Raw genomic sequence first — 27,160 nt, forward strand, 5'->3', positions numbered from 1 at the left:
CTCGTTCGGTGAAACTAATATATTTCTCTTCATTCACACGTGTGTAGATATTACATATTAATTACTCTTTACATTTCAACAAATAAACTCATGTGGACACCTGATACGATATCAATACCGGAACATTGCTGGCCTTTCTAACGACTTCACAGAATCCAAATTCTAAATTAGACCACCAGTGCAACCGCGTCTAGATACAAATATAACCCATATTCACAAATATTTGGAGTCATTGACTCTGGTGTAACAAGCCGCAACATTCACAACTTCACGTGAATTTCACGGAGTCAAAATTTTCAAAATGTTTTCGCCGAGCTGTGGATTTTAAAAGCGCTGTCATTGCGGTGCCAAATGCGCATGCGTCAGTTGGCTACAACATCTTAAAACTACCTAAACGGATTGATTTTAGAATCAACGCGCAGCGCTGCTATATCCAGCCTCTCCTGTTGAGATAATTGCTCGTCGAACATACACGCGACCTGTATCTTTCATTTGGTACAAAGAACTTGGTAATCCAAAGCGCTCAGACCGCGCCAACCATGGTTGCAGCGACTAAGTTTCACCGTTTGTCTCTTAAGGTACAGCATGGACGTATAATCTAGTTTATACGTCCATGGGTACAGATATTTCGCGACACGTGGATACCTGTACATCATCAATTAGTGGTATACAATAGTTAATGTTCAGCCGTTACGAAAAATCTCAAGTCAGGTCGCAAAATAACGATATCGTTTTAATGATTTGCGATACTGATATACGGGCCTAATTAGGGTTTGGTCGACACTAGACACGATATTTTTCTACGTCGCGTAGATCGGACCGCGGCATCATCCGCTCCTATGGACGGTAACTCAACGACTCCGTCCGATGTCTCATCGGACCGTCAGGTCTGAACGATTCGAGGTCGCGTCCCTCGCCGTCATGATACTCGGCATTCTGTTGAACATTTTGGTCGTCGTTACTTAAGATATTGAGTTCGACTCACATTTCTTATTATCTTCTACGCTGTTTGGCTGTTATGGATATTGTGTTTTTAATATGGCGCGGGATACAAGGACCGGTACGCATCATACAGCGCTGATGATACAAGCAGTAAGATAGGGGGACTATGCCGTGGATCTTTCTGATATCGCGTATTCCGCGCACTGCATCCCAAATGACACGTAACTGGATAACTGTCGGTGTCGTCGTACGACGAACTCTATCGATTCTGTTTCCATTTTTCGCGAAACGAACTATAACACAATTTCGAATCAAAGTCCTGATAGTTGTAGGCTTCGTATTCTTCGGACTGATCGAAGCGCCTTATTTCGCTACAATCGACGGAGTTCATCATTTTTGGGACGACTGCTCGGACCGTATTCAAATGTACATCCGCGAAAACAAAGGAACATTATCGAAAACTATACAAAATATGATTTCGGCTGTTGACGGACCGATTATCAAAGAATATCTACCGGTTACATTACTTATCATTTCCAATACAATTATGATAGTAAAACTGCGACAAATTCAGGCTAAACGCAAAGAGGATTTCACCTCACACGGAGGTGAGGATAGAAATAGAAATATTGATATCAAGGCTACGACAATGGCGATATCGGTTGTTTTGGTGTTCATCGTTTTTGAGACACCCGGATCTTTCTCTTCGATATATCATTACATACGATCGGGTTTCCCGTCTTTACCCCCTTTGCCGAATGATTATTGGTATTTCGGTCGAGTTGTCAGCGCTTTCTTTCCTGTGTTGAATTCTGCGTCCAATTTTTTCCTGTACCGTATCGTAAACGGAACGTTTAGGAAAACAGCTCTGAAACTTATGCGAGACCGATGTCGACGAAACGCGACATGATCAAATGAACGTTGAACTTGCTATTGCTAATTCTAATTTGAACAGTTCGAACATAATTTACTAATTGTATGTTGTGATTTATGACGACTAACAATTACGTAGTTTGATGGTAGTAATTTCTGCAGCAATTTACACACCCCGTATCTCGCTACTACTAGAGTTGTTCTTTTTTGGGATGTCAGCACAAATACTCTCAAATGGGAACGCAATAAAAGTGATTCAGAGAATACTGAGGACTTTATTTTCGTCGACTTTTTCTGTTTACGGACCAATTTTTAAAGAGCATTTACTGATCGTGTTGTTTATTATTTTCAATACAGGTTATGATAGTAAAACTGCGACAAATTCAGGCTAAACGTAAAGAAGATTTCACCTCACACGGAGGTGAGAATAGAAATATAAATATTGATATTAAAGCTACTACAGTTTATACGGGAAATGGCAATATCAGTTATTTTGGTTTTTATCATTTTTGAAGCACCCGGCTCTATATAGTAAAACACGGTCTCGTTTCACGTCTTTACCCCCTATACCACGCAATTATTGATATTTCGAAACCCCGAACTTTGCTCTTTTTCCGACATCCAATTTTTCCTTATACTGTATTGTAAATACATGCAGTCAACCACCGATAAACTGCCCTACAATTAACCCCCACCCCGCCTACCGCCAGGTTTTATCGAAATACACTTCTATAGAAATATGTACTAAAACCCCCTCGATATACCGCCAAAAATCGTTCTGCACCGATGAGGGTGGAATATCGGGGGTTGACAGTATAAAGTGTCTTCATTGTATCTGTCGAAAATGTCTCATAGAATTGAGTCTAAACGTCACTACTGTCTTAGTTTCGAAAATGTCTCATAGAATCGAGTCTAAATGTCACTACTCTCTTAGTTTCGAAAATGTCTCATAGAATCGAGTCTAAACGTCACTACTCTCTTAGTTTTGAAAATGTCTCATAGAATTGAGTCTAAACGTCACTAATCTCTTAGTTTCGAAAATGTCTCATAGAATCGAGTCTTAACGTCACTACTCTCTTAGTTTTGAAAATGTCTCATAGAATCGAGTCTTAACGTCACTACTGTCTTAGTTTTGAAAATGTCTCATAGAATCGAGTCTTAACGTCACTACTCTCTTAGTTTCGAAAATGTCTCATAGAATCGAGTCTAAATGTCACTACTCTCTTAGTTTCGAAAATGTCTCATAGAATCGAGTCTAAACGTCACTACTCTCTTAGTTTTGAAAATGTCTCATAGAATTGAGTCTAAACGTCACTAATCTCTTAGTTTCGAAAATGTCTCATAGAATCGAGTCTTAACGTCACTACTCTCTTAGTTTTGAAAATGTCTCATAGAATCGAGTCTTAACGTCACTACTGTCTTAGTTTTGAAAATGTCTCATAGAATTGAGTCTAAACGTCAATACTCTCTTAGTTTCGAAAATGTCTCATAGAATCGAGTCTAAATGTCACTAATCTCTTAGTTTTGAAAATGTCTCATAGAATCGAGTCTAAATGTCACTACTCTCTTAGTTTCGAAAATGTCTCATAGAATTGAGTCTAAACGTCACTACTCTCTTAGTTTTGAAAATGTCTCATAGAATCGAGTCTAAACGTCACTACTCTCTTAGTTTCGAAAATGTCTCATAGAATCGAGTCTAAACGTCACTACTCTCTTAGTTTCGAAAATGTCTCATAGAATCGAGTCTAAACGTCACTAATCTCTTAGTTTTGAAAATGTCTCATAGAATCGAGTCTAAACGTCACTAATCTCTTAGTTTCGAAAATGTCTCATAGAATCGAGTCTAAACGTCACTACTCTCTTAGTTTCGAAAATGTCTCATAGAATCGAGTCTAAATGTCACTAATCTCTTAGTTTTGAAAATGTCTCATACAATTGAGTCTAAACGTCACTACTCTCTTAGTTTTGAAAATGTCTCATAGAATTGAGTCTAAACGTCACTAATCTCTTAGTTTTGAAAATGGCTCATAGAATTGAGTCTAAACTCTCTAAGTCATTGCAACAAGGCATAACTTTATTTCTGAAAATATATTTTCCTGATCTATTGATTAATAATAATTAATAATTATCGAAATCGAAGCCAGTGAAAACAATGAACAAGTCTGGCATATGTTTTTTTCATCTACGGTTGGGTTAGTTTTTTGCACGCATCCCTATTGTTTTATCACAGCAGGAATCAGTAAAACTGATCTGGAAACAGTTTGGATGCAAGTTTGAACATCTATTATTGCGTTCATGGCTCAGTTGATTTTTTGCACGCATTCGCCGTTTCGACCGCGTGGATGTTTTTAATTTCTCATTCGACAAAAAATGAATCGATTGTAAATTTCTGCTTTGATAATTTCACCCAGTTTGAGATGAGAGGCGGGTGGTGCGGACACAGTCAATATAAACCAATCAGTTTCATCAACATTTCATCGACTTGGAATCGTTTGTATTCGAAGGTAAGTTCAATTTTGATGCTGTTGAATCATCGAGTCAACATTGATCTGATATTTTGTTGCTGTTTCTAGAGAGAAATGATAAAACATCTTTGAAATATCAAAACTTATTTCTAACTGTAGGATTTTGTATTTGATTCTGTTAAATTTTGCTAGGTTTTATGATCAATTAGAGATGTATTGAATATTTGTAATGACTGCTGGAAATCAGTCCAAATATCTCGGATTTATTTGTTTCTATTCCAGCTTTGTGAATTTCTCGTATAAATCCGTGATTTGTCACCAAAACAAAACCGCAGTTAAGTAAGTTACTCGTTTCTTGTATTAAACATTCCGTTCCAATAAGGAACAAGTACCCATTTTATCTGTTTACAATATTTTCACTTTTTTTACGGTAAAAATTTGCGAATCAAGTGCGAATAACAAAAGGATTAAATCGACCATTCTAGTAACTGTTACAGTGTTATATCTCAGTGGCTATTTTTAACATTTCAAATTCACTTTCAGAATGTTTACTAAAACTCTGTTCATTGCCTTGGCCTTGTTTATGGTCGTTGGAGCTTCTGTCGCGGCAACTGAAGGTATTTCGTTAGGTTTTTTAAAACACGAGTTTATATTTTGCTTACAAGTTAAATCAATATAGATCAATCTATTTACAGAAATTCAGATTGAAAAGAGAGGAACTCCGTGTAAATGTCGTGGGAAAACCGGCACATATTGGTTTGCTGGTTGTTGCGACTCCAGATGTTGCACTGCCTTCATGGGAGTTTGCTGTCCTAACTAAGATGTTTTGTTTCCGATATTTCGCTAATTCCTAGATGAATTGAATTCTAATCGTATAAAAAGTGGATACAACATAATCTGCGAAGCTCTTTTCTCTGTTCGCTATTTACTTTATCGCCCACTAGGGGGCGTAACGTGGTCCGTATCCAGGTTTTTGTGTTGTTTGCAAATTTGGCAACTCTCTTTGATTGTACACCTAAAACTACGTGAACGACTTACATAAAATCGACGCATTCAAAATTTCAAATTGAGTGCCCCAAATTTCGCGCCGTCGTTCTGAGTCTTAACTATTGCTGCCGGCAAGTACCAGATTAGAAATCGGTATTGCCTCATTCATAATGCCTACAAGGAATTCACGCACGATTAGGAAAAAGTCATTCAGATGATATGACCTAATTCATCAGATTTTTCTGTTGTGTTAATTTCAGTTTACAACATAAACAATCGGTAAATAATTTGATGAATTCATTCTTGAAAACTTTCATTGTCCCGATATATATGAAAAAATTAACGCAGAAGACAAATTGTCGAAATGTTTCTAGAAATTTGTCTAACCCATACCATAAAGTACTTAAAAAGAATCGCAAATGAGGATTCGATATGGAATCGATACGTATACGGTGATTCCTAGAAATGACTGGTTCAATGGCGCGCGGGATGCACTGAGCTGCAGCGTGCGGGAAAACTAGTAAAATATACACAATAACTACAACAAGAAGAGTTTTACTGGCTCCTGTCCAGATTGTCCTCATTATAACCATTGATGAAACACTCTGAGTCCGTATTGTAAAGATATTATAAAATCCCTGCACACTAAGAATAAAAAGAGTCTGAAATGTTTCCTTGAGCTAGTGTAGTTTATTCAACGTTTCGACTATATCCTAATAGTCATCTTCAGGAATACTGATGTTGTCCTCATTATAACCATTGATGAAACACTCTGAGTCCGTGTTGTAAAGATAATATAAAATCCCTGCACACTTAGAATAAAAAGAGTCTGAAATGTTTCCTTGAGCTAGTGTAGTTTATTCAACTATATTCTAATAGTCATCTTCAGGAATACTGATGTTGTCCTCATTATAACCATTGATGAAACACTCTGAGTCCGTGTTGTAAAGATATTATAAAATCCCTGCACACTAAGAATAAAAAGAGTCTGAAATGTTTCCTTGAGCTAGTGTAGTTTATTCAACGTTTCCACTATATCCTAAGCTTCATGAATACTGGTTTACAACAGGATTCTCAACAGATATACGTAGTTTAAAAGATTAAATCATTCAATGGTTAAGAGTTTAGTGATATCGGTTTAGTCAACAGTTGTGTATGGTTAGGTTTGTGTATCTGTATAAAAGAAGCTTACATATTGCTATTTCGATTGTAGAAGATGGTTACAAGCTCCAAATCAAAATCAAGCTTGAAAAATTTAGATTTAGGTTAAATTTTCATTGAAGCATTCTCGGCGTTCACTGCGCGTTTCTTCGACCGTGGGATAGTGGCGCGGTAGGTCACCGAGCCGTCAGCATTGAGGAAACATTGACAGTTGCTGCGGTAGATTCCTCTCATGACGCACGGGAAATGACTCGAGTTCATCGCTACGCACGTGTTATGAGCCGTCATACATTCTACAAACATGTGCAGGAAATATGGAAGTGTTAGTTTATCATCAATAAATCATGTAAAAGTGAATGGAATGAACTAAATCGACTGTGGCAAGCGAGGATTCACCTAGCAACATGCTACGATCCACCAGATGATAAAAGTAAAGAATCCAGTTCCACACTTGCCGTATTGCTGCAGTAGTTGATGTCCTACTGCACACTAGTGACACCTGGTGGATCCTCATCTGCCACAAGTGGAATCCTCTATTGCCGCAGTAGTTGATGTCCTACTGCACACTAGCGATACCTGGTGGATCATCACTTGTCACAAGTGGAATCCTCTATTGCCGCAGTAGTTGGTGTCCTACTACAAACTAGCGACACCTGGTGGATCCTCACTTGCCACAAGGGGAATATTTCATTGCTGCAGTAGCGTTGGGGAATCCCCCATTCAACCTCATAATGCAACGAAAGTCGAATTAAACAATTTTAGTTTGAATTACAGGTGAAAGTCGATTGAAAAAGGGCTTAATTCGGATGAACGTTCTACAAAAGCCTGTTCCAATCTTCAAAATCGCTGATTTAAAATTGTTCCACTTTCACCTATAAAAACTTACGTGTTCTGATGCGCTTTCCGTAAACGTATTTATTCGAACTAGTGCAGATATACTCGACACAGTTTTCCAAATAAGTTTGTCCCAACCGAGCGCATCCTTTATTCGTTTGGCAACCTATAGATAACGCAGGAACAAAGTGACAGTTTTACAGAATCGTTGAAATCATTCAGAATTAGAAGGTCGTCTTGGTTAAAATGGCGTCGCATCGATTCGACTTCTGATTTCCCAAATCAAACCTCCTGATTCGCTGCCGGCAGGTGTGGTGGGTTTGTAAGGGACATAGGATTTAAATCAGAAAGATAAGTGTCAGATGAACAGGATCATAAAGTTATTCTATCCGGATAATTTCAGTAAGATTACTAGCCCCTAACAGAATTCTAGTACCCTCGAAATACTGGATAAATCAAACCTTGATAAGAGGGACTATCATCCCCCGCCCCCGCCTTACTTCAAAATGCAATAAATACCTCGCCTGTTTATCATAAGCGAATGATTGTTTCCGGTTCCACGGCAGACGTAACTATTACAACCGTGTTGATAGGTTTGACCTGGTTGAATACATTCCCCAGTTCGCAATTTACATCCTGGCAAAAACAACAAATGATTTCACATCCTCTTAATCATCAGACTTCGGGTTATCTCGTTTATATGTACATACACGCATTTGCAATAGCTGTCAACAAAATTGCGACGGTGTATAACGTCTATATTCTCTGAGACACGTACCTCCACTAGTGCTGCGCAATGTTTTGTAGTTTCCGTTTAGTAGACACGTGTATTTAACGCAGTCTCTGGTTATCGATTGACCGACTCCTAAACATCCTCCTCCGGACAGCGAACAAGCTACAAAAAGAACCCCAGAAAAATATGGATACTTAATTAGCTCGGAATTCAGATCTTGTAAATATTTTAATGACTTTTCGTATAAATCATGATTCAATGGATTATTTCGTCCTGTGTGCGGTTAGCTCAGTTGGTCGATTTGAGGACTGGGATCAAAGTCCCTAGTTCAAAACCACCTCTGGCTTTGGCTGTTGAAAGACACAGTTGGACCTATAGCTCTGCTACAACCTTAGTCAGGTTGTGAGCCATTATTACCCGCTACTTACTATCACAATTGCAGGCAAACCATGACGTCAGTATAGTATCGTTTAGGGGAGGAACGATTGGAATACTGACCTTTTTGAATTGGTTTCAATGCGATGTATCCGTTTCCGGTTTCACATCGATAAGTTGTACAACCAGTGGTCGTTATTTCGCCATTCCGTAAACAACTACCATCATTCAAATCGCACCCTGATAGGACGGAAGAGAAGACCAGAAAATCAGTAAACAATAGATGAAGTACTCGTGACGTAAATCAACTGAACGCGATCTGTGTAGTAAAATCTAGTATAATACAACCAATAGATGACTAATGCGCCATCTATATGATTTCAAGTATAACATATCGTATAAAATTCCTTATTTTTGCATGTATCAATCTTCGGTTCGGTTTACTACAACTGGGACTATTTGTTTAGACACGAGAATGCGAAGGAATCGGTTTTATTTTCTAATTCAAATAAAGCAATCTTTCGTTGATGTTATATGAAAGCTTAAGAAAATGGTTACCTCTAGAAATCGCTACTGTTCGTCCCGCGCTACACGTATACCGGGTACATCTATAAACCCATTGCCCACCTTCATAGTGAGTTCCCGAACCATCGGTACAAACTTTCAATATAAAACATGATAGCATCATCGGGAACGGAGTTTTTATTGATCATTTAAATTGAGTGCAATATTTACCTGTTTGACAAAGTGCGAAACCGAATGAAGACACGATCAATATCGAGATGGATAAACTAATCTTATACATGCTTATTATCTGAAAGAAGATAGTGACGCGAATATTCAGGATCCAGTTCCACAGTTGGGAGTTAGAGTTAACTCTGAACTCCAGATCCAGTACTACAGTAGTGAGTCTCAAGATCCAGTTCTACAGTTATTGGTGAGTTAACTCTGAACTCAGGACCCAATTCCACAGTTGTGAAGGGGTCCAGTTCCACACTACACAGTTTTGAACCAGAGCAAACTCTGAACTCAGGTTCCAGTGAATTAACAGTTGACTCTGAACTCAGGTTCCAGTGAATTAACAGTTGACTCTGAACTCAGGTTCCAGTGAATTAACAGTTGACTCTGAACTCAGGTTCCAGTGAATTAACAGTTGACTCTGAACTCAGGTTCCAGTGAATTAACAGTTAACTTCCAGTAGCACAGTTTCAATTAGAAATTAACTCTAAGTTAAAACTAATACATTTTGCGACGAGTTCGCTCTGTCTCTTTACTCTCAGAACATTTGGTTCAGATGCGCAATGTTAATGTAGGCCTAAATCTTATTTCGGATTAGTGTCACGTAGAAGAAAAATCTGTATCGATAATAACAGACCCCAGGCCAAGTTGCACAATAAGACAACTGAAGTCCTTATTACAACTTTGAAACCCGGTCTAAGATTTAATTCGACCTCAATGCGTGAAAATAGACTGCAACTCGGGTGGTGAAATAGGCCTACATGGTTTGAGATACAATACACGGTAGACTGATAATAAATTCTATCATTTGTGAAATGTGTCTTGGAATTATGAATTTGGCAGAGATAAGTGATAAACAGAACCCTAACGATAGGAAACAAGTTAATACTTCACGCTTTTCCTGTTGAGTAGCAGTTTATCCGTGCGTCGCAATCCGCTGAGACAGGAATAACAGAAAAACGCCGCATTATTTAGACTCGATATAATTATCATCATCATCATCATCATACTAATATAGGGTTACGTAGTAATCATCAATATTGACGATAGACGCATAACGGTATTCGCGGTTAAGTTATGTCGGTCAATGATATCAAAATAAGCTTTCGCAGAATGTAATTAATTGTACAACTACAACTCCGCAATCTATCAAATACCGAAAAAAAAGATCAACGATTTGTTTACTGGTAACAACCCGAAATTTACCCCTAGTCGGACCGAGACCGCACGTACTACGGTTAGTTCAGATATATCAGATATACCTTTTTGTCGACGGTCGCTTGGCGTCAACGTATTTTGATAATTGAATATGGCTACCAGTCAGCCATCTTGAATGAATGAATGAGTCCATGTCTAAAATCGCTAGGGACCACCATCTATAAGCCTTACGTCTTCCATGTAGGAAATCTAAGATTCTGTACTTCAAAACTGTAGCAGGGCTTGAATACAAATTTAGATTTAAAACTATTTCAATTTCTGGCTATGTCTATTAGAGTTTTCGATACTTATAACACGATCTATTTTTTATTTATTCATTCAGTTCGGTTAGTTTTTTTTATTTCGCATAGATATGCTGGTATATGATTATCTTTAGGGTGAATATGAGGCTAACGTTGTTTGTGCGCGCTGAGATGACAAGCATTGTTACAAGCCCCCGGGTTACCAGCATTTTGCTTCCTGGGCGCCTTCATTGACGTTAAAAATTGCTGTAACGCATTTACAGGTTTTTCTTAATTTTATCTATAAACATTGGGGCCAGTTGCTCAAAAGTAGATTAAAGATAATCGATGTATAAATACCATAGAAACAATGGATTTTCAATTGTCACTATGTTAACTATCCACTGGTTAACTCTAACCTACTTTCGAGCAAATGACCCACGATTGTTATGACTCAGTGTAAATAAAGATAATTATCAATATTATTAATGTGTTATTCTATATTCAGGCTATGTGTGCGGTCAAAACGTCAGGACATGCATTTGATAACCTGAAATACAAGATCTATCTATACGAACACGCACGTGCCCCGACATTTGTTACTGGAATTTCCTAGAATTTTATCGATTGTTGATATTTCTGGGAAAATAATCGTTAAAGCTCTTTACGATGATATCAGCTGTTCCACACGCCGTAGACCCAGGGGACTCAACAGCTGGTTTATTGTGGACTGCAACAACCGTATCGTGTCGCATTATTTCTACCAATATCCATACGGTACATTTAGTATTTTAAGGTTATAATGGTAGGATTTATCGGAGCGGGGCGAATGGCCCAGGTTTTATCGGGGTCTATAACGAAAAGAGGTAAAGTAATTGATGACGTGGTCGAGGGCGTTTATTCTACTCATAGATATATATTATGTAATAATATAAAATCCCTGCACACTAAGAATAAAAAGAGTCTGAAATGTTTCCTTGAGCTAGTGTAGTTTATTCAACGTTTCAACTATATCCTAATAGTCATCTTCAGGAATACTGTTTTCCTTGAGCTAGTGTAGTTTATTCAACGTTTGGACTCCTTTTGTCTATATTCTAACAGTCGTTTTCAGGAATTATTCCGATTGTGGGATTTTATATTATCTTGATCAAAGTGTTTCATCAATGGTTCATATACGTTTGAATTTTCAGGCCTCATCAAACCAGAAAATGTCATTTCAAGCGATGTAATACCAAAAATGCTCAAACAAATCGGGGTAAGTTATGTAGCAAGCGCTGTAACAGTATAAGAAGACATGGGCGTGAACACCTGTCCATGAAGTTGTCCAGAAGTGATGTGGTCTCGTGCATAAAGGCTTCTGGACACTGGCAGAACGGACGGACCGGTTATTCAAACCCTAAACGATGCACGAAACCAAATATTCAAAACAGATTTGACTAGAATGATGACATATGCCACGGTGAAGACGGATTCACGCAAACTAGCTCGCAGAACACTTTACCTCATACCTCGAATGCATCCTCGCTTGCCAGGGTTTGAAATCCTGGCCGAAAACCCTTCATTGGTCTATTACATCATGACTTCTTGACAGGTTTCTGCTCAGTGCCCACCGGTCTATATATCTAGCCAATCAGATGCGTAGTATTTATAGAGCAAACTTGCCGGTAAAAACTGATTGGCTAGATGTATTTAGACTGGTGGGCGCTGAGCGTTAACCTGTCCGCCCAAGAAATCCTGGGCGATGTAATAGACCAATGAAGGGTTTGCGGTCAGAGTTTGTGTTGGTGGGCGGCAATAAAACCCTGGTAAGCGAGGATGCCTTGTGTGAGACGCGACCATACACAACTTTCCTATAGATCTGTAAGGAATAGTTGAACCATCTTATCAACTTGACCCCTAACTTGACCTGACTGACCATAGGTTGTAGCACGCGACCGTTGACCAGCGCAGACTAAAACCGATTGTCCACTGTAAAAGACCCAACAACTGCGTAATTGTTTTTAACTTACGGGATAGCCGTAGCCCCAGGTCAAGTATATAGTATCACCATGTAGAAATCACCATCATACAAACACTGAGTTTTAAGTCATCTTGTTACCGCTTGCCGTGGGATACCGACACGCCATCTATCCCGTCAGATGGCGCCACTGAGATATCAGACGCACTCGATCAAAAAAAGTTCATTTTCAAGTTGCTTTGATCTCAATTTTCGGGCTTCCAATCCAAAAATTGGGCAAATCACGCATCGAAATATACACCGATTTAATCTTTAGAGTTCATATGTGCCATGATTTTGATATATCATGCATAGATTTTGAAAAATCATTTTTAGATTTTAATTGAGTTCGAGAAGAAATCCGGCGTCGACGTCGTATTGTACACTAGCGACACCTGGCTAAAAGAATCCACGGTTATAACTGTAGTAACTATTATTAACTGTTCAGTTTTCTCCATCTGACAGGCGCTGGGAGTGAAGACGACAACCGATAACAAAGAAGTCGTACGAACGTCTAAGATAGTTTGTCTGGCGGTGAAACCGATCGTCGTCGCTCCGATACTGCGAGAAATCTCGACGGAAGTAACACGTGACCATCTGATCGTATCGATCGCCGCCGGTGTGTCGACGCGAACGCTGGAACGAGTAGGTGTTTATATTTTGAGGGCGGGGATGTTGCGAGGGGTTGATAAAGGGTTCTTTCCCATTGAGGTCAACTTCTTTTTGTCAAGGCTCGTTAAAACCTGCAATTAACTAAATATAACTTGTCATTAGGATAATTTGTATTTTCTAATTCAATTTACAAGTACTAAGTGTAAGTCTTCATTTGGATAAGTTGTCACATCACTGAAGTCATCTCAATATTTGAGTCTCAATTTATATTTCTAATTCAATTCACTAAGTGTAAGTCTTCATTTGCATAAGTCGTCACATGACTGAAGTCATCTCAATATTTGAGTCTCAATTTGTATTTCTAATTCAATTTACTAAGTGTAAGTCATCATTTGGATAAGTCGTCACATGACTGAAGTCATCTCTATTTTTGAGTCACATTTTTAGTATTTCTAATTCAATTTACTAAGTGTAAGTCGTCATTTGGACGAATCATCAAAATAATGACCATCACAACTACAACGACCTGCACTTGAACAGTGAATTTAACTGTATGAGGAAGGTTTCATGTAATGACTCGGTTTATGTTTGTTTTTTGTTACAGTTGTTACCTCCTCAGTCTCGAGTCGTGCGAGTTATGACGAACACGCCGTGTCTGGTAAACGAGGGCTGCAGTGTATTCTCGCCCGGTCAACACGCGTTACCCGCAGATCTGGAAACGGTCAGCAAACTATTCAGTAATGTGGGAATATGCGAGGACGCCCCGGAGTATCTGATGGATACAGTAACCGGTCTCAGCGGTAGCGGACCTGCTTATGTAAGTCAGATGATTTTCTTAAGATATTTTGTCCGCTTAAGGCCTAGAAATATCTGCAACAAGCCACGAAATTTGTCTTTTTCACGTTTAAGCTAGGCCCACCCTGACAGTTCGTAGTATAGGGTATTACTGCGTATTACACGTAGGCCTTCAATATAACTCCCATGTTAATTTACGGAACCACAATTATACCAGTCAAACCATGCAACATGACGAAATTTTAGAGTAAGGTGCCACTAAGGGATGTACCCAGCACCCTCAACCCGCTAAGCGCCACGCAGGGCACTTAGCGGGTTCGATTTTTATTTTTCCCAATGTGGAGAGACCAGAGAAGAACCTTCGACCAAGAAATTCTGTCGCCACCAGGGTTTGAACCCATAAAACCCTGGATTGACGAGACCAGTGACCGGCGGCTTAGACCACTGCGCCTCTCCTAACCCACTCCCAGGGTTACTTGTGACTGTAATGTCAAACTGTCGGGGTATAGTTTTCTTAAGTAAGGTTATAGTGTAATATTCTGAGGAATGGCGCAAGCGGCCGTGAACACAAGAAGTAAACATTTCCCGGAGTTGAATAAATGCCAGTACCTTTGATAACCACTAGATGGCGAATTAGTGAAATCTAGCTTGATACGCAACCCTCAAGCGACAGGCATGTCTAACAGTAGAATCTGCGCTCTACATCTCTCTAGGTGGCAGGTTAGTCGAGCGAGCACGTTGGATTCAAACTAAAAAACCGTGTTTATATTTTTTCAGGCTTATGTTGCAGTAGAAGCGCTGGCAGATGGCGCTGTAGAGATGGGTTTGACCCGAGAAACAGCTCAACGTTTGGCCGCTCAGGCGATGCTTGTATGTATTATAAATACCTTCTAGTAAGCATGATATTGTCAGAAATACAGCGGGCAATTTCCATTTCTGTGGAATCATGACAGAGCAAAAGCTCTTCTGAGCTTCGCGGTATACGGCATTCAAAGGGGGGATCGAAATTTATTGACAGAGACTTTTCTAGATTTTTTACACATTAACACATTTTCAAGATTTTCTTAATTTCGTCAAACATTTTTGATTTTACGGCAAAACACCATTGTAATCACTTTATTTCTACAGCTGCCGGGTCTGTTACGGTTAGCTTGATCATGATTTAAAAAAAAAGTTATGTGCAGGGTAGATAGGCGGCCGGCCGTGCGAACTTTGAAAAAAAGGTTTAAACTTTTAACTTCATAGAAGCATTTTTCGTATGAATCGGAACCTCGCATTAGATAAAAGTGAGTTGCATGAAATGGCAAACAGATCGAAGAGGCAAGAAGAGAAGGGGCAAATACGTCCCAGAATCTGGAAAATCATCTCCAGGATTCACTAAATGACTATGAATTCAATCGTTACTTGCAGGGCGCAGCTAAGATGGTGCTCGAAACCGGCAAGTCGCCCGGTCAACTAAAAGACGAAGTATGCTCGGCAGGTGGCACCACTATCGCCGCTATACATAGTTTGGAGAAGGGCGGATTCCGAGGTGTGTTAATGGACGCCGTGGTCAAATCGACTATACGATCAAGAGAAATAGGAAAGAAACTGAACGATGATTATGATTAGAACTATTTGTAACCGATTTAAGAAAACGGGAAAAAGCAAAATAAACCGGAAAAATAAACATTTTAAATATGGCTGCAAAGCAGCGATACAGAGTTTCAAAAATATACCGGTATATCAAGAAATATATACTACTAGCTGAACTCCCATAAAATGGACGGCTTTCTCGTTGGGCGCATCGTCGTGTTGGTCGAAGGCACACACCCTTCTCCCCTTCGCACAATCCCGAGTTCTGAAATATTACTTTAAGTCGTTATTTATGTTTTGAACAAATTTAACAACGTTTTTCTGAATTGTTTGTTCACGATTGTGTAAAGTATGAAATTTACACAAGAATTGAATATTGATGAAATCTGGTAAATAAACATTAAAACGTCTTGGTAAAATACAGATACATCTTTTCCTCCGATCTTTCCGAAGAAACCCGGAAGTTCTAGAACAGTAAATGCAATACTCATCGAAAGCACCATTTTAGTAGATTTCGTTTGATTTTGAGATGTTGAGATTTTAGACGCTGACAAAGTTTTGCGATGCTTGCTTTTGACGTACAAAACAATTATAAGAGTTATGTTTGTCGTGAAAACTAAGATATTGGCAAGAACAACGCGGATGATCGGGTCGATATATTTGTTCATCAGCTTGTAAATCATTTTATAGGCCCCGGTAGTGTAATATCCGTAATGAAGAAATCGGAATCCATAATATCTTCTATTCAATTTCACCCTCATTGTTATAGGGTAATAAGCTCCTAGCGCCATTGATACTATACCCGTAATGATGATAAGCTGCTTAAAGCTGCGCTTAACTTGGAGCGGAAAAATTATAGTCAACAATCTTTCGCATTGAATTATAACGGTTAAATAATTCCGAAACACGAGGAATCCTAAGCAAAACAAACTTCCCCATATGCTTAATTCTATCGGAGAAATTCGGTAATTAGGAAATTTTTTGATCGAGTCGCCGAATCGCGCGTAGTGAATGTAATAACGAACTGGATCCTGAATGAACCTTGACAGTAAAAACACGATGTCGACGAGCGCGAGGAGTTTCAGTAAATCGAAGCAGCGGTTTTTAGTTTTTAGTTTGTAAAATACGACGATAACCAACAGGTTGAATGTAGCGCCGACTGTGATCAGTGGAGGTAAAATGTACGCTTTCAGGTACCACATATACTCCCTTAGTGGATTGTAAAAGTAAACTCGAGTTTTGTTCATTGTTTCCAACCGGTCGGTTTGGTCTTCAGCGGTTCTCTCCAAACCATTATCTAAACTGAAACATTCGCATTAGTTACATTCATAAATTTACACCATCGGAAAATAAATCATCAAAACACAAGCTATTTTAGTTATCAGTATGAATAATCTCATTAGGTTTACATTCAAAACTTTGACGACAGACGTTACGCGTTAAAGCTGAAACCAGTGAAATTCATTTGTGATTATTTTCAGTGTAAATAGCTGTATCTGTTGTGTGTGCATCCAATTCCTTCGGGGTAGAAGTTGAAAAGCTGAATCGGCGAAACTTCTGGAATTCGTGAGGTGTACAGGTGTGTCCCGAGTTCAAACCCGGTCTATTGGTACTGATTCTGAGTGGTCCTGATGCTGAATAGAGGTTGTACAGGTGTGTCCCGGGTTCAAACCCGGTCTATTGGTACTGATTCTGAGTGGTCCTGATGCTCAATAGAGGATGTACAGTGGTGTACCGACCGTACGGTGCTGCCGCTATGCTCATCGTTAGCGGGTTTTTCAAACACTAACTATAGTCAACTCTGGCAATCGACGTGTTCTCCAGTAATACTCCGTAACCCTTGATTGCCAGCGTTGACTAACGTTAGTGTATGAAAATCCCGCTAACAATGAGTATAGCGGCAGCACCGTACGGTGAAATGTTGATATCTCAACAAAAGTAATTACTGACACTGATTCTGAGTGGTCCTGATGCTGAATAGAGGATGCACAGTGGTATCCCGGGTTCAATCCCGGTCTATTGGTACTGATTCTGAGTGGTCCTGATGCTGAATAGAGGTTGTACAGTGGTATCCCGGGTTCAATCCCGGTCTATTGGTACTGATTCTGGGTGGTTCTGATGCTGAATAGAGGATGCACAGTGGTATCCCGGGTTCAATCCCGGTCTATTGGTACTGATTCTGAGTGGTCCTGATGCTGAATAGAGGTTGTACAGTGGTATCCCGGGTTCAATCCCGGTCTATTGGTACTGATTCTGGGTGGTTCTGATGCTGAATAGAGGATGCACAGTGGTATCCCGGGTTCAATCCCGGTCTATTGTTACTGATTCTGAGTGGTCCTGATGCTGAATAGAGGATGTACAGGGTTGTCCCGGGTTCAATCCCGGTCTATTGGTACTGATTCTGAGTGGTCCTGATGCTGAATAGAGGATGCACAGTGGTATCCCGGGTTCAATCCCGGTCTATTGGTACTGATTCTGGGTGGTTCTGATGCTGAATAGAGGATGCACAGTGGTATCCCGGGTTCAATCCCGGTCTATTGGTACTGATTCTGAGTGGTCCTGATGCTCAATAGAGGATGCACAGTGGTATCCCGGGTTCAATCCCGGTCTATTGGTACTGATTCTGAGTGGTCCTGATGCTCAATAGAGGATGCACAGTGGTATCCCGGGTTCAATCCCGGTCTATTGTTACTGATTCTGAGTGGTCCTGATGCTGAATAGAGGTTGTACAGGTGTGTCCCGGGTTCAAACCCGGTCTATTGGTACTGATTCTGGGTGGTCCTGATGCTCAATAGAGGATGCACAGTGGCATCCCGGGTTCAATCCCGGTCTATTGGTACTGATTCTGAGTGGTCCTGATGCTCAATAGAGGATGCACAGTGGTATCCCGGGTTCAATCCCGGTCTATTGTTACTGATTCTGAGTGGTCCTGATGCTGAATAGAGGTTGTACAGGTGTGTCCCGGGTTCAAACCCGGTCTATTGGTACTGATTCTGAGTGGTCCTGATGCTCAATAGAGGATGTACAGTGGTGTACCGACCGTACGGTGCTGCCGCTATGCTCATCGTTAGCGGGTTTTTCAAACACTAACTATAGTCAACTCTGGCAATCGACGTGTTCTCCAGTAATACTCCGTAACCCTTGCTTGCCAGAGTTGACTAACGTTAGTGTATGAAAATCCCGCTAACAATGAGTATAGCGGCAGCACCGTACGGTGAAATGTTGATATCTCAACAAAAGTAATTACTGACACTGATTCTGAGTGGTCCTGATGCTGAATAGAGGATGTACAGTGGTATCCCGGGTTCAAAACCGGTCTATTGGTACTGATTCTGGGTGGTCCTGATGCTGAATAGAGGATGTACAGTGGCGTACCGACCGTACGGTGCTGCCGCTATACTCATCGTTAGCGGGTTTTTCATACACTAACTTTAGTCAACTCTGGCAATCGACGTGCTCTCCAGTAATACTCCGTAACCCTTGCTTGCCAGAGTACACTTACGTTAGTGTATGAAAATCCCGCTAACTATGAGCATAGCGGCAGCACCGTACGGTGAAATGTTGATATCTCAACAAAAGTAATTACTGACACTGATTCTGAGTGGTCCTGATGCTCAATAGAGGATGTACAGGGTTGTCCCGGGTTCAAAACCGGTCTATTGGTACTGATTCAGAGTGTTCCTGATGCTCAATAGAGGATGTACAGGGTTGTCCCGGGTTCAAAACCGGTCTATTGGTACTGATTCAGAGTGTTCCTGATGCTCAATAGAGGATGTACAGGGTTGTCCCGGGTTCAAAACCGGTCTGTTGGTACTGATTCTGGGTGGTCCTGATGCTCAATAGAGGATATACAGGGTTTTCCCGGGTTCAAAACCGGTCTATTGGTACTGATTCAGAGTGTTCCTGATGCTCAAAAGAGGATGTACAGGGTTGTCCCGGGTTCAAAACCGGTCTATTGGTACTGATTCTGAGTTGTCCTGATGCTCAATAGAGGATGCACAGTGGTATCCCGGGTTCAATCCCGGTCTATTGGTACTGATTCAGTGTGTTCCTGATGCTGAATAGAGGATGTACGGTGGCGTACCGACCGTACGGTGCTGCCGCTATACTCATCGTTAGCGGGTTTTTCATACACTAACTTTAGTCAACTCTGGCAATCGACGTGCTCTCCAGTAATACTCCGTAACCCTTGCTTGCCAGAGTACACTTACGTTAGTGTATGAAAATCCCGCTAACTATGAGCATAGCGGCAGCACCGTACGGTGAAATGTTGATATCTCAACAAAAGTAATTACTGACACTGATTCTGAGTGGTCCTGATGCTGAATAGAGGATGTACAGGGTTGTCCCGGGTTCAATCCCGGTCTATTGGTACTGATTCTGAGTGGTCCTGATGCTCAATAGAGGATGCACAGGGTTGTCCCGGGTTCAATCCCGGTCTATTGGTACTGATTCTGAGTGGTCCTGATGCTGAATAGAGGATGCACAGTGATATCCCGGGTTCAATCCCGGTCTATTGGTACTGATTCTGAGTGGTCCTGATGCTGAATAGAGGATGCACAGTGGTATCCCGGGTTCAATCCCGGTCTATTGTTACTGATTCTGAGTGGTCCTGATGCTGGATAGAGAATGTACAGGGTCGTCCCGGGTTCGATCCCTGTCTATTGGTACTGATTCTGAGTGGTCCTGATGCTCAATAGAGGATGCACAGTGGTATCCCGGGTTCAATCCCGGTCTATTGGTATTGATTCTGGGTGGTCCTGATGCTGAATAGAGGATGCACAGTGGTATCCCGGGTTCGATCCCGGTCTGTTGGTACTGATTCTGAGTGGTCCTGATGCTGGATAGAGAATGTACAGGGTCGTCCCGGGTTCGATCCCTGTCTATTGGTACTGATTCTGAGTGGTCCTGATGCTGAATAGAGGATGCACAGTGGTATCCCGGGTTCAAAACCGGTCTATTGTTACTGATTCTGAGTGGTCCTGATGCTAGATAGAGAATGTACAGGGTCGTCCCGGGTTCGATCCCTGTCTATTGGTACTGATTCTGAGTGGTCCTGATGCTGAATAGAGGATGTACAGTGGTATCCCGGGTTCAAAACCGGTCTATTGGTACTGATTCTGAGTGGTCCTGATGCTGAATAGAGGCTGTACAGTGGTATCCCGGGTTCAATCCCGGTCTATTGGTACTGATTCTGAGTGGTCCTGATGCTGAATAGAGGATGCACAGTGATATCCCGGGTTCAATCCCGGTCTATTGGTACTGATTCTGAGTGGTCCTGATGCTGAATAGAGGATGTACAGTGGCGTACCGACCGTACGGTGCTGCCGCTATACTCATCGTTAGCGGGTTTTTCATACACTAACTTTAGTCAACTCTGGCAATCGACGTGCTCTCCAGTAATACTCCGTAACCCTTGCTTGCCAGAGTACACTTACGTTAGTGTATGAAAATCCCGCTAACTATGAGCATAGCGGCAGCACCGTACGGTGAAATGTTGATATCTCAACAAAAGTAATTACTGACACTGATTCTGAGTGGTCCTGATGCTCAATAGAGGATGTACAGGGTTGTCCCGGGTTCAATCCCGGTCTATTGGTACTGATTCTGAGTGGTCCTGATGCTGAATAGAGGATGCACAGTGGTATCCCGGGTTCAAAACCGGTCTATTGTTACTGATTCTGAGTGGTCCTGATGCTGAATAGAGGATGCACAGTGGTATCCCGGGTTCAATTCCGGTCTATTGGTACTGATTCTAAGTGGTCCTGATGCTGAATAGAGGATGCACAGTGGTATCCCGGGTTCAATCCCGGTCTATTGGTACTGATTCTGAGTGGTCCTGATGCTGAATAGAGGATGCACAGTGGTATCCCGGGTTCAATCCCGGTCTATTGGTACTGATTCTGAGTGTTCCTGATGCTGAATAGAGGATGTACAGTGGCGTACCGACCGTACGGTGCTGCCGCTATGCTCATCGTTAGCGGGTTTTTCATACACTAACTTTAGTCAACTCTGGCAATCGACGTGCTCTCCAGTAATACTCCGTAACCCTTGCTTGCCAGAGTTGACTAACGTTAGTGTATGAAAATCCCGCTAACAATGAGTATAGCGGCAGCACCGTACGGTGAAATGTTGATATCTCAACAAAAGTAATTACTGACACTGATTCTGAGTGTTCCTGATGCTCAATAGAGGATGTACAGGGTTGTCCCGGGTTCAAAACCGGTCTATTGGTACTGATTCTGAGTGGTCCTGATGCTGAATAGAGGATGTACAGTGGTATCCCGGGTTCAAAACCGGTCTATTGGTACTGATTCTGGGTGGTCCTGATGCTCAATAGAGGATGTACAGTGGTATCCCGGGTTCAAAACCGGTCTATTGGTACTGATTCTGAGTGGTCCTGATGCTGAATAGAGGATGTACAGGGTTGTCCCGGCTTCAAAACCGGTCTATTGGTACTGATTCTGAGTGGTCCTGATGCTCAATAGAGGATGAACAGTGGTATCCAGGGTTCAAAACCGGTCTATTGGTACTGATTCTGAGTGGTCCTGATGCTGAATAGAGGATGCACAGTGGTATCCCGGGTTCAATCCCGGTCTATTGGTACTGATTCTGAGTGTTCCTGATGCTGAATAGAGGATGTACAGTGGCGTACCGACCGTACGGTGCTGCCGCTATGCTCATCGTTAGCGGGTTTTTCATACACTAACTTTAGTCAACTCTGGCAATCGACGTGCTCTCCAGTAATACTCCGTAACCCTTGCTTGCCAGAGTTGACTAACGTTAGTGTATGAAAATCCCGCTAACAATGAGTATAGCGGCAGCACCGTACGGTGAAATGTTGATATCTCAACAAAAGTAATTACTGACACTGATTCTGAGTGTTCCTGATGCTCAATAGAGGATGTACAGGGTTGTCCCGGGTTCAAAACCGGTCTATTGGTACTGATTCTGAGTGGTCCTGATGCTGAATAGAGGATGTACAGTGGTATCCCGGGTTCAAAACCGGTCTATTGGTACTGATTCTGGGTGGTCCTGATGCTCAATAGAGGATGTACAGTGGTATCCCGGGTTCAAAACCGGTCTATTGGTACTGATTCTGAGTGGTCCTGATGCTGAATAGAGGATGTACAGGGTTGTCCCGGCTTCAAAACCGGTCTATTGGTACTGATTCTGAGTGGTCCTGATGCTCAATAGAGGATGAACAGTGGTATCCAGGGTTCAAAACCGGTCTATTGGTACTGATTCTAAGTGGTCCTGATGCTGAATAGAGGATGTACAGGTGTTTCCCGGGTTCAAACCAGGTCTCTTGGTACTGATTCAGAGTGTTCCTGATGCTCAATAGAGGATGTACAGGGTTGTCCCGGGTTCAAAACCGGTCTATTGGTACTGATTCTGGGTGGTCCTGATGCTGAATAGAGGATGCACAGTGGTATCCCGGGTTCATTCCCGGTCTATTGGTACTGATTCTGGGTGGTCCTGATGCTCAATAGAGGATGCACAGTGGTATCCCGGGTTCATTCCCGGTCTATTGGTACTGATTCTAAGTGGTCCTGATGCTCAATAGAGGATGTACAGGGTTTTCCCGGGTTCAAAACCGGTCTATTGGTACTGATTCAGAGTGTTCCTGATGCTCAATAGAGGATGTACAGGGTTTTCCCGGGTTCAAAACCGGTCTATTGGTACTGATTCTGAGTGGTCCTGATGCTGAATAGAGGATGCACAGTGGTATCCCGGGTTCATTCCCGGTCTATTGGTACTGATTCTAAGTGGTCCTGATGCTCAATAGAGGATGTACAGGGTTTTCCCGGGTTCAAAACCGGTCTATTGGTACTGATTCTGAGTGGTCCTGATGCTCAATAGAGGATGTACAGTGGTATCCCGGGTTCAATCCCGGTCTATTGGTACTGATTCTGAGTGGTCCTGATGCTGAATAGAGGATGTACAGTGGTATCCCGGGTTCAAACCCGGTCTATTGGTACTGATTCTGAGTGGTCCTGATGCTCAATAGAGGATGTACAGTGGCGTACCGACCGTACGGTGCTGCCGCTATACTCATCGTTAGCGGGTTTTTCATACACTAACTTTAGTCAACTCTGGCAATCGACGTGCTCTCCAGTAATACTCCGTAACCCTTGCTTGCCAGAGTACACTTACGTTAGTGTATGAAAATCCCGCTAACTATGAGCATAGCGGCAGCACCGTACGGTGAAATGTTGTTATCTCAACAAAAGTAATTACTGACACTGATTCTGAGTGGTCCTGATGCTCAATAGAGGATGTACAGGGTTGTCCCGGGTTCAAAACCGGTCTATTGGTACTGATTCAGAGTGTTCCTGATGCTCAATAGAGGATGTACAGGGTTGTCCCGGGTTCAAAACCGGTCTATTGGTACTGATTCAGAGTGTTCCTGATGCTCAATAGAGGATGTACAGGGTTGTCCCGGGTTCAAAACCGGTCTGTTGGTACTGATTCTGGGTGGTCCTGATGCTCAATAGAGGATATACAGGGTTTTCCCGGGTTCAAAACCGGTCTATTGGTACTGATTCAGAGTGTTCCTGATGCTCAATAGAGGATGTACAGGGTTGTCCCGGGTTCAAAACCGGTCTATTGTTACTGATTCTGAGTTGTCCTGATGCTCAATAGAGGATGCACAGTGGTATCCCGGGTTCAATCCCGGTCTGTTGGTACTGATTCTAAGTGGTCCTGATGCTGAATAGAGGATGCACAGTGGTATCCCGGTTTCAATCCCGGTCTATTGGTACTGATTCTGAGTGGTCCTGATGCTGAATAGAGGATGTACAGGTGTTTCCCGGGTTCAAACCCGGTCTATTGGTACTGATTCAGTGTGTTCCTGATGCTCAATAGAGGATGTACGGTGGCGTACCGACCGTACGGTGCTGCCGCTATACTCATCGTTAGCGGGTTTTTCATACACTAACTTTAGTCAACTCTGGCAATCGACGTGCTCTCCAGTAATACTCCGTAACCCTTGCTTGCCAGAGTACACTTACGTTAGTGTATGAAAATCCCGCTAACTATGAGCATAGCGGCAGCACCGTACGGTGAAATGTTGATATCTCAACAAAAGTAATTACTGACACTGATTCTGAGTGGTCCTGATGCTGAATAGAGGATGCACAGTGGTATCCCGGGTTCAATCCCGGTCTATTGGTATTGATTCTGGGTGGTCCTGATGCTGAATAGAGGATGCACAGTGGTATCCCGGGTTCAATCCCGGTCTATTGTTACTGATTCTAAGTGGTCCTGATGCTGAATAGAGGATGCACAGTGGTATCCCGGGTTCAAAACCGGTCTATTGGTACTGATTCTAAGTGGTCCTGATGCTGAATAGAGGATGCACAGTGGTATCCCGGGTTCAATCCCGGTCTATTGGTACTGATTCTGAGTGGTCCTGATGCTCAATAGAGGATGCACAGTGGTATCCCGGGTTCAATCCCGGTCTATTGTTACTGATTCTGAGTGGTCCTGATGCTGGATAGAGAATGTACAGGGTCGTCCCGGGTTCGATCCCTGTCTATTGGTACTGATTCTGAGTGGTCCTGATGCTGAATAGAGGATGTACAGTGGTATCCCGGGTTCAAAACCGGTCTATTGGTACTGATTCTGAGTGGTCCTGATGCTCAATAGAGGATGTACAGTGGTATCCCGGGTTCAATCCCGGTCTATTGGTACTGATTCTGAGTGGTCCTGATGCTGAATAGAGGATGTACAGTGGTATCCCGGGTTCAAACCCGGTCTATTGGTACTGATTCTGAGTGGTCCTGATGCTCAATAGAGGATGTACAGTGGCGTACCGACCGTACGGTGCTGCCGCTATACTCATCGTTAGCGGGTTTTTCATACACTAACTTTAGTCAACTCTGGCAATCGACGTGCTCTCCAGTAATACTCCGTAACCCTTGCTTGCCAGAGTACACTTACGTTAGTGTATGAAAATCCCACTAACTATGAGCATAGCGGCAGCACCGTACGGTGAAATGTTGATATCTCAACAAAAGTCATTACTGACACTGATTCTGAGTGGTCCTGATGCTCAATAGAGGATGTACAGGGTTGTCCCGGGTTCAAAACCGGTCTATTGGTACTGATTCAGAGTGTTCCTGATGCTCAATAGAGGATGTACAGGGTTGTCCCGGGTTCAAAACCGGTCTATTGGTACTGATTCAGAGTGTTCCTGATGCTCAATAGAGGATGTACAGGGTTGTCCCGGGTTCAAAACCGGTCTGTTGGTACTGATTCTGGGTGGTCCTGATGCTCAATAGAGGATATACAGGGTTTTCCCGGGTTCAAAACCGGTCTATTGGTACTGATTCAGAGTGTTCCTGATGCTCAATAGAGGATGTACAGGGTTGTCCCGGGTTCAAAACCGGTCTATTGTTACTGATTCTGAGTTGTCCTGATGCTCAATAGAGGATGCACAGTGGTATCCCGGGTTCAATCCCGGTCTGTTGGTACTGATTCTAAGTGGTCCTGATGCTGAATAGAGGATGTACAGGTGTTTCCCGGGTTCAAACCCGGTCTATTGGTACTGATTCAGTGTGTTCCTGATGCTCAATAGAGGATGTACGGTGGCGTACCGACCGTACGGTGCTGCCGCTATACTCATCGTTAGCGGGTTTTTCATACACTAACTTTAGTCAACTCTGGCAATCGACGTGCTCTCCAGTAATACTCCGTAACCCTTGCTTGCCAGAGTACACTTACGTTAGTGTATGAAAATCCCGCTAACTATGAGCATAGCGGCAGCACCGTACGGTGAAATGTTGATATCTCAACAAAAGTAATTACTGACACTGATTCTGAGTGGTCCTGATGCTGAATAGAGGATGCACAGTGGTATCCCGGGTTCAATCCCGGTCTATTGGTATTGATTCTGGGTGGTCCTGATGCTGAATAGAGGATGCACAGTGGTATCCCGGGTTCAATCCCGGTCTATTGTTACTGATTCTAAGTGGTCCTGATGCTGAATAGAGGATGCACAGTGGTATCCCGGGTTCAAAACCGGTCTATTGGTACTGATTCTAAGTGGTCCTGATGCTGAATAGAGGATGCACAGTGGTATCCCGGGTTCAATCCCGGTCTATTGGTACTGATTCTGAGTGGTCCTGATGCTCAATAGAGGATGCACAGTGGTATCCCGGGTTCAATCCCGGTCTATTGGTATTGATTCTGGGTGGTCCTGATGCTGAATAGAGGATGCACAGTGGTATCCCGGGTTCAATCCCGGTCTATTGTTACTGATTCTAAGTGGTCCTGATGCTGAATAGAGGATGCACAGTGGTATCCCGGGTTCAAAACCGGTCTATTGGTACTGATTCTAAGTGGTCCTGATGCTGAATAGAGGATGCACAGTGGTATCCCGGGTTCAATCCCGGTCTATTGGTACTGATTCTGAGTGGTCCTGATGCTCAATAGAGGATGCACAGTGGTATCCCGGGTTCAATCCCGGTCTATTGTTACTGATTCTGAGTGGTCCTGATGCTGGATAGAGAATGTACAGGGTCGTCCCGGGTTCGATCCCTGTCTATTGGTACTGATTCTGAGTGGTCCTGATGCTGAATAGAGGATGTACAGTGGTATCCCGGGTTCAATCCCGGTCTATTGGTACTGA

The 27,160-nt window shown here is 42.3% G+C and overlaps 3 protein-coding genes across 3 annotated transcripts; 2 read left to right on the top strand and 1 right to left on the bottom strand.

Moving 5' to 3' along the window:
- Positions 1–1,156: 1,156 nt before the first annotated feature.
- On the top strand, positions 1,157–1,852 carry LOC141909954 (uncharacterized). The gene has a single exon (XM_074800639.1). The coding sequence runs from the start codon at positions 1,157–1,159 to the stop codon at positions 1,850–1,852; it is 696 nt and encodes a 231-aa protein (XP_074656740.1).
- Positions 1,853–6,234: 4,382 nt separating this feature from the next.
- LOC141909797 (uncharacterized) lies at positions 6,235–10,081 on the bottom strand. The gene is made up of 8 exons (XM_074800424.1): positions 9,998–10,081; positions 9,106–9,184; positions 8,929–9,030; positions 8,494–8,610; positions 8,041–8,157; positions 7,782–7,898; positions 7,315–7,428; positions 6,235–6,721 (listed from the first exon to the last, which is right to left on the bottom strand). The coding sequence occupies exons 2-8, from the start codon at positions 9,173–9,175 to the stop codon at positions 6,534–6,536; spliced, it is 825 nt and encodes a 274-aa protein (XP_074656525.1). The 5' UTR covers positions 9,176–9,184; positions 9,998–10,081; the 3' UTR covers positions 6,235–6,533.
- A 1,166-nt stretch (positions 10,082–11,247) lies between these two features.
- LOC141909745 (pyrroline-5-carboxylate reductase 2-like) lies at positions 11,248–15,932 on the top strand. Its single transcript, XM_074800342.1, has 6 exons — positions 11,248–11,413; positions 11,738–11,802; positions 13,009–13,188; positions 13,760–13,972; positions 14,728–14,820; positions 15,361–15,932. Exons 1-6 carry the CDS (start codon positions 11,350–11,352, stop codon positions 15,559–15,561), a joined length of 816 nt encoding a protein of 271 aa, XP_074656443.1. The 5' UTR covers positions 11,248–11,349; the 3' UTR covers positions 15,562–15,932.
- The last annotated feature ends 11,228 nt before the right edge of the window (positions 15,933–27,160 follow it).

This window comes from Tubulanus polymorphus, chromosome 8 (genome assembly GCF_964204645.1).
Source record: "Tubulanus polymorphus chromosome 8, tnTubPoly1.2, whole genome shotgun sequence".
NCBI classification, from domain to species: domain Eukaryota; kingdom Metazoa; phylum Nemertea; class Palaeonemertea; order Tubulaniformes; family Tubulanidae; genus Tubulanus; species Tubulanus polymorphus.

Coding starts and splice junctions, on each gene's coding strand:
- LOC141909954 (XM_074800639.1), top strand. CDS start 1,157: ATGACACGTAACTGGATAACTGTCGGTGTCGTCGTACGACGAACTCTA.
- LOC141909797 (XM_074800424.1), bottom strand. CDS start 9,175: ATGTATAAGATTAGTTTATCCATCTCGATATTGATCGTGTCTTCATTC. Junction 8,611..8,928: donor AACAGTAGCGATTTCTAGAG/GTAACCATTTTC, acceptor CCGTCCTATCAG/GGTGCGATTTGAATGATGGT. Junction 7,429..7,781: donor GCTTATGATAAACAGGCGAG/GTATTTATTGCA, acceptor CGTTATCTATAG/GTTGCCAAACGAATAAAGGA.
- LOC141909745 (XM_074800342.1), top strand. CDS start 11,350: ATGGTAGGATTTATCGGAGCGGGGCGAATGGCCCAGGTTTTATCGGGG. Junction 11,803..13,008: donor AAATGCTCAAACAAATCGGG/GTAAGTTATGTA, acceptor TCCATCTGACAG/GCGCTGGGAGTGAAGACGAC. Junction 13,973..14,727: donor GCGGTAGCGGACCTGCTTAT/GTAAGTCAGATG, acceptor ATATTTTTTCAG/GCTTATGTTGCAGTAGAAGC.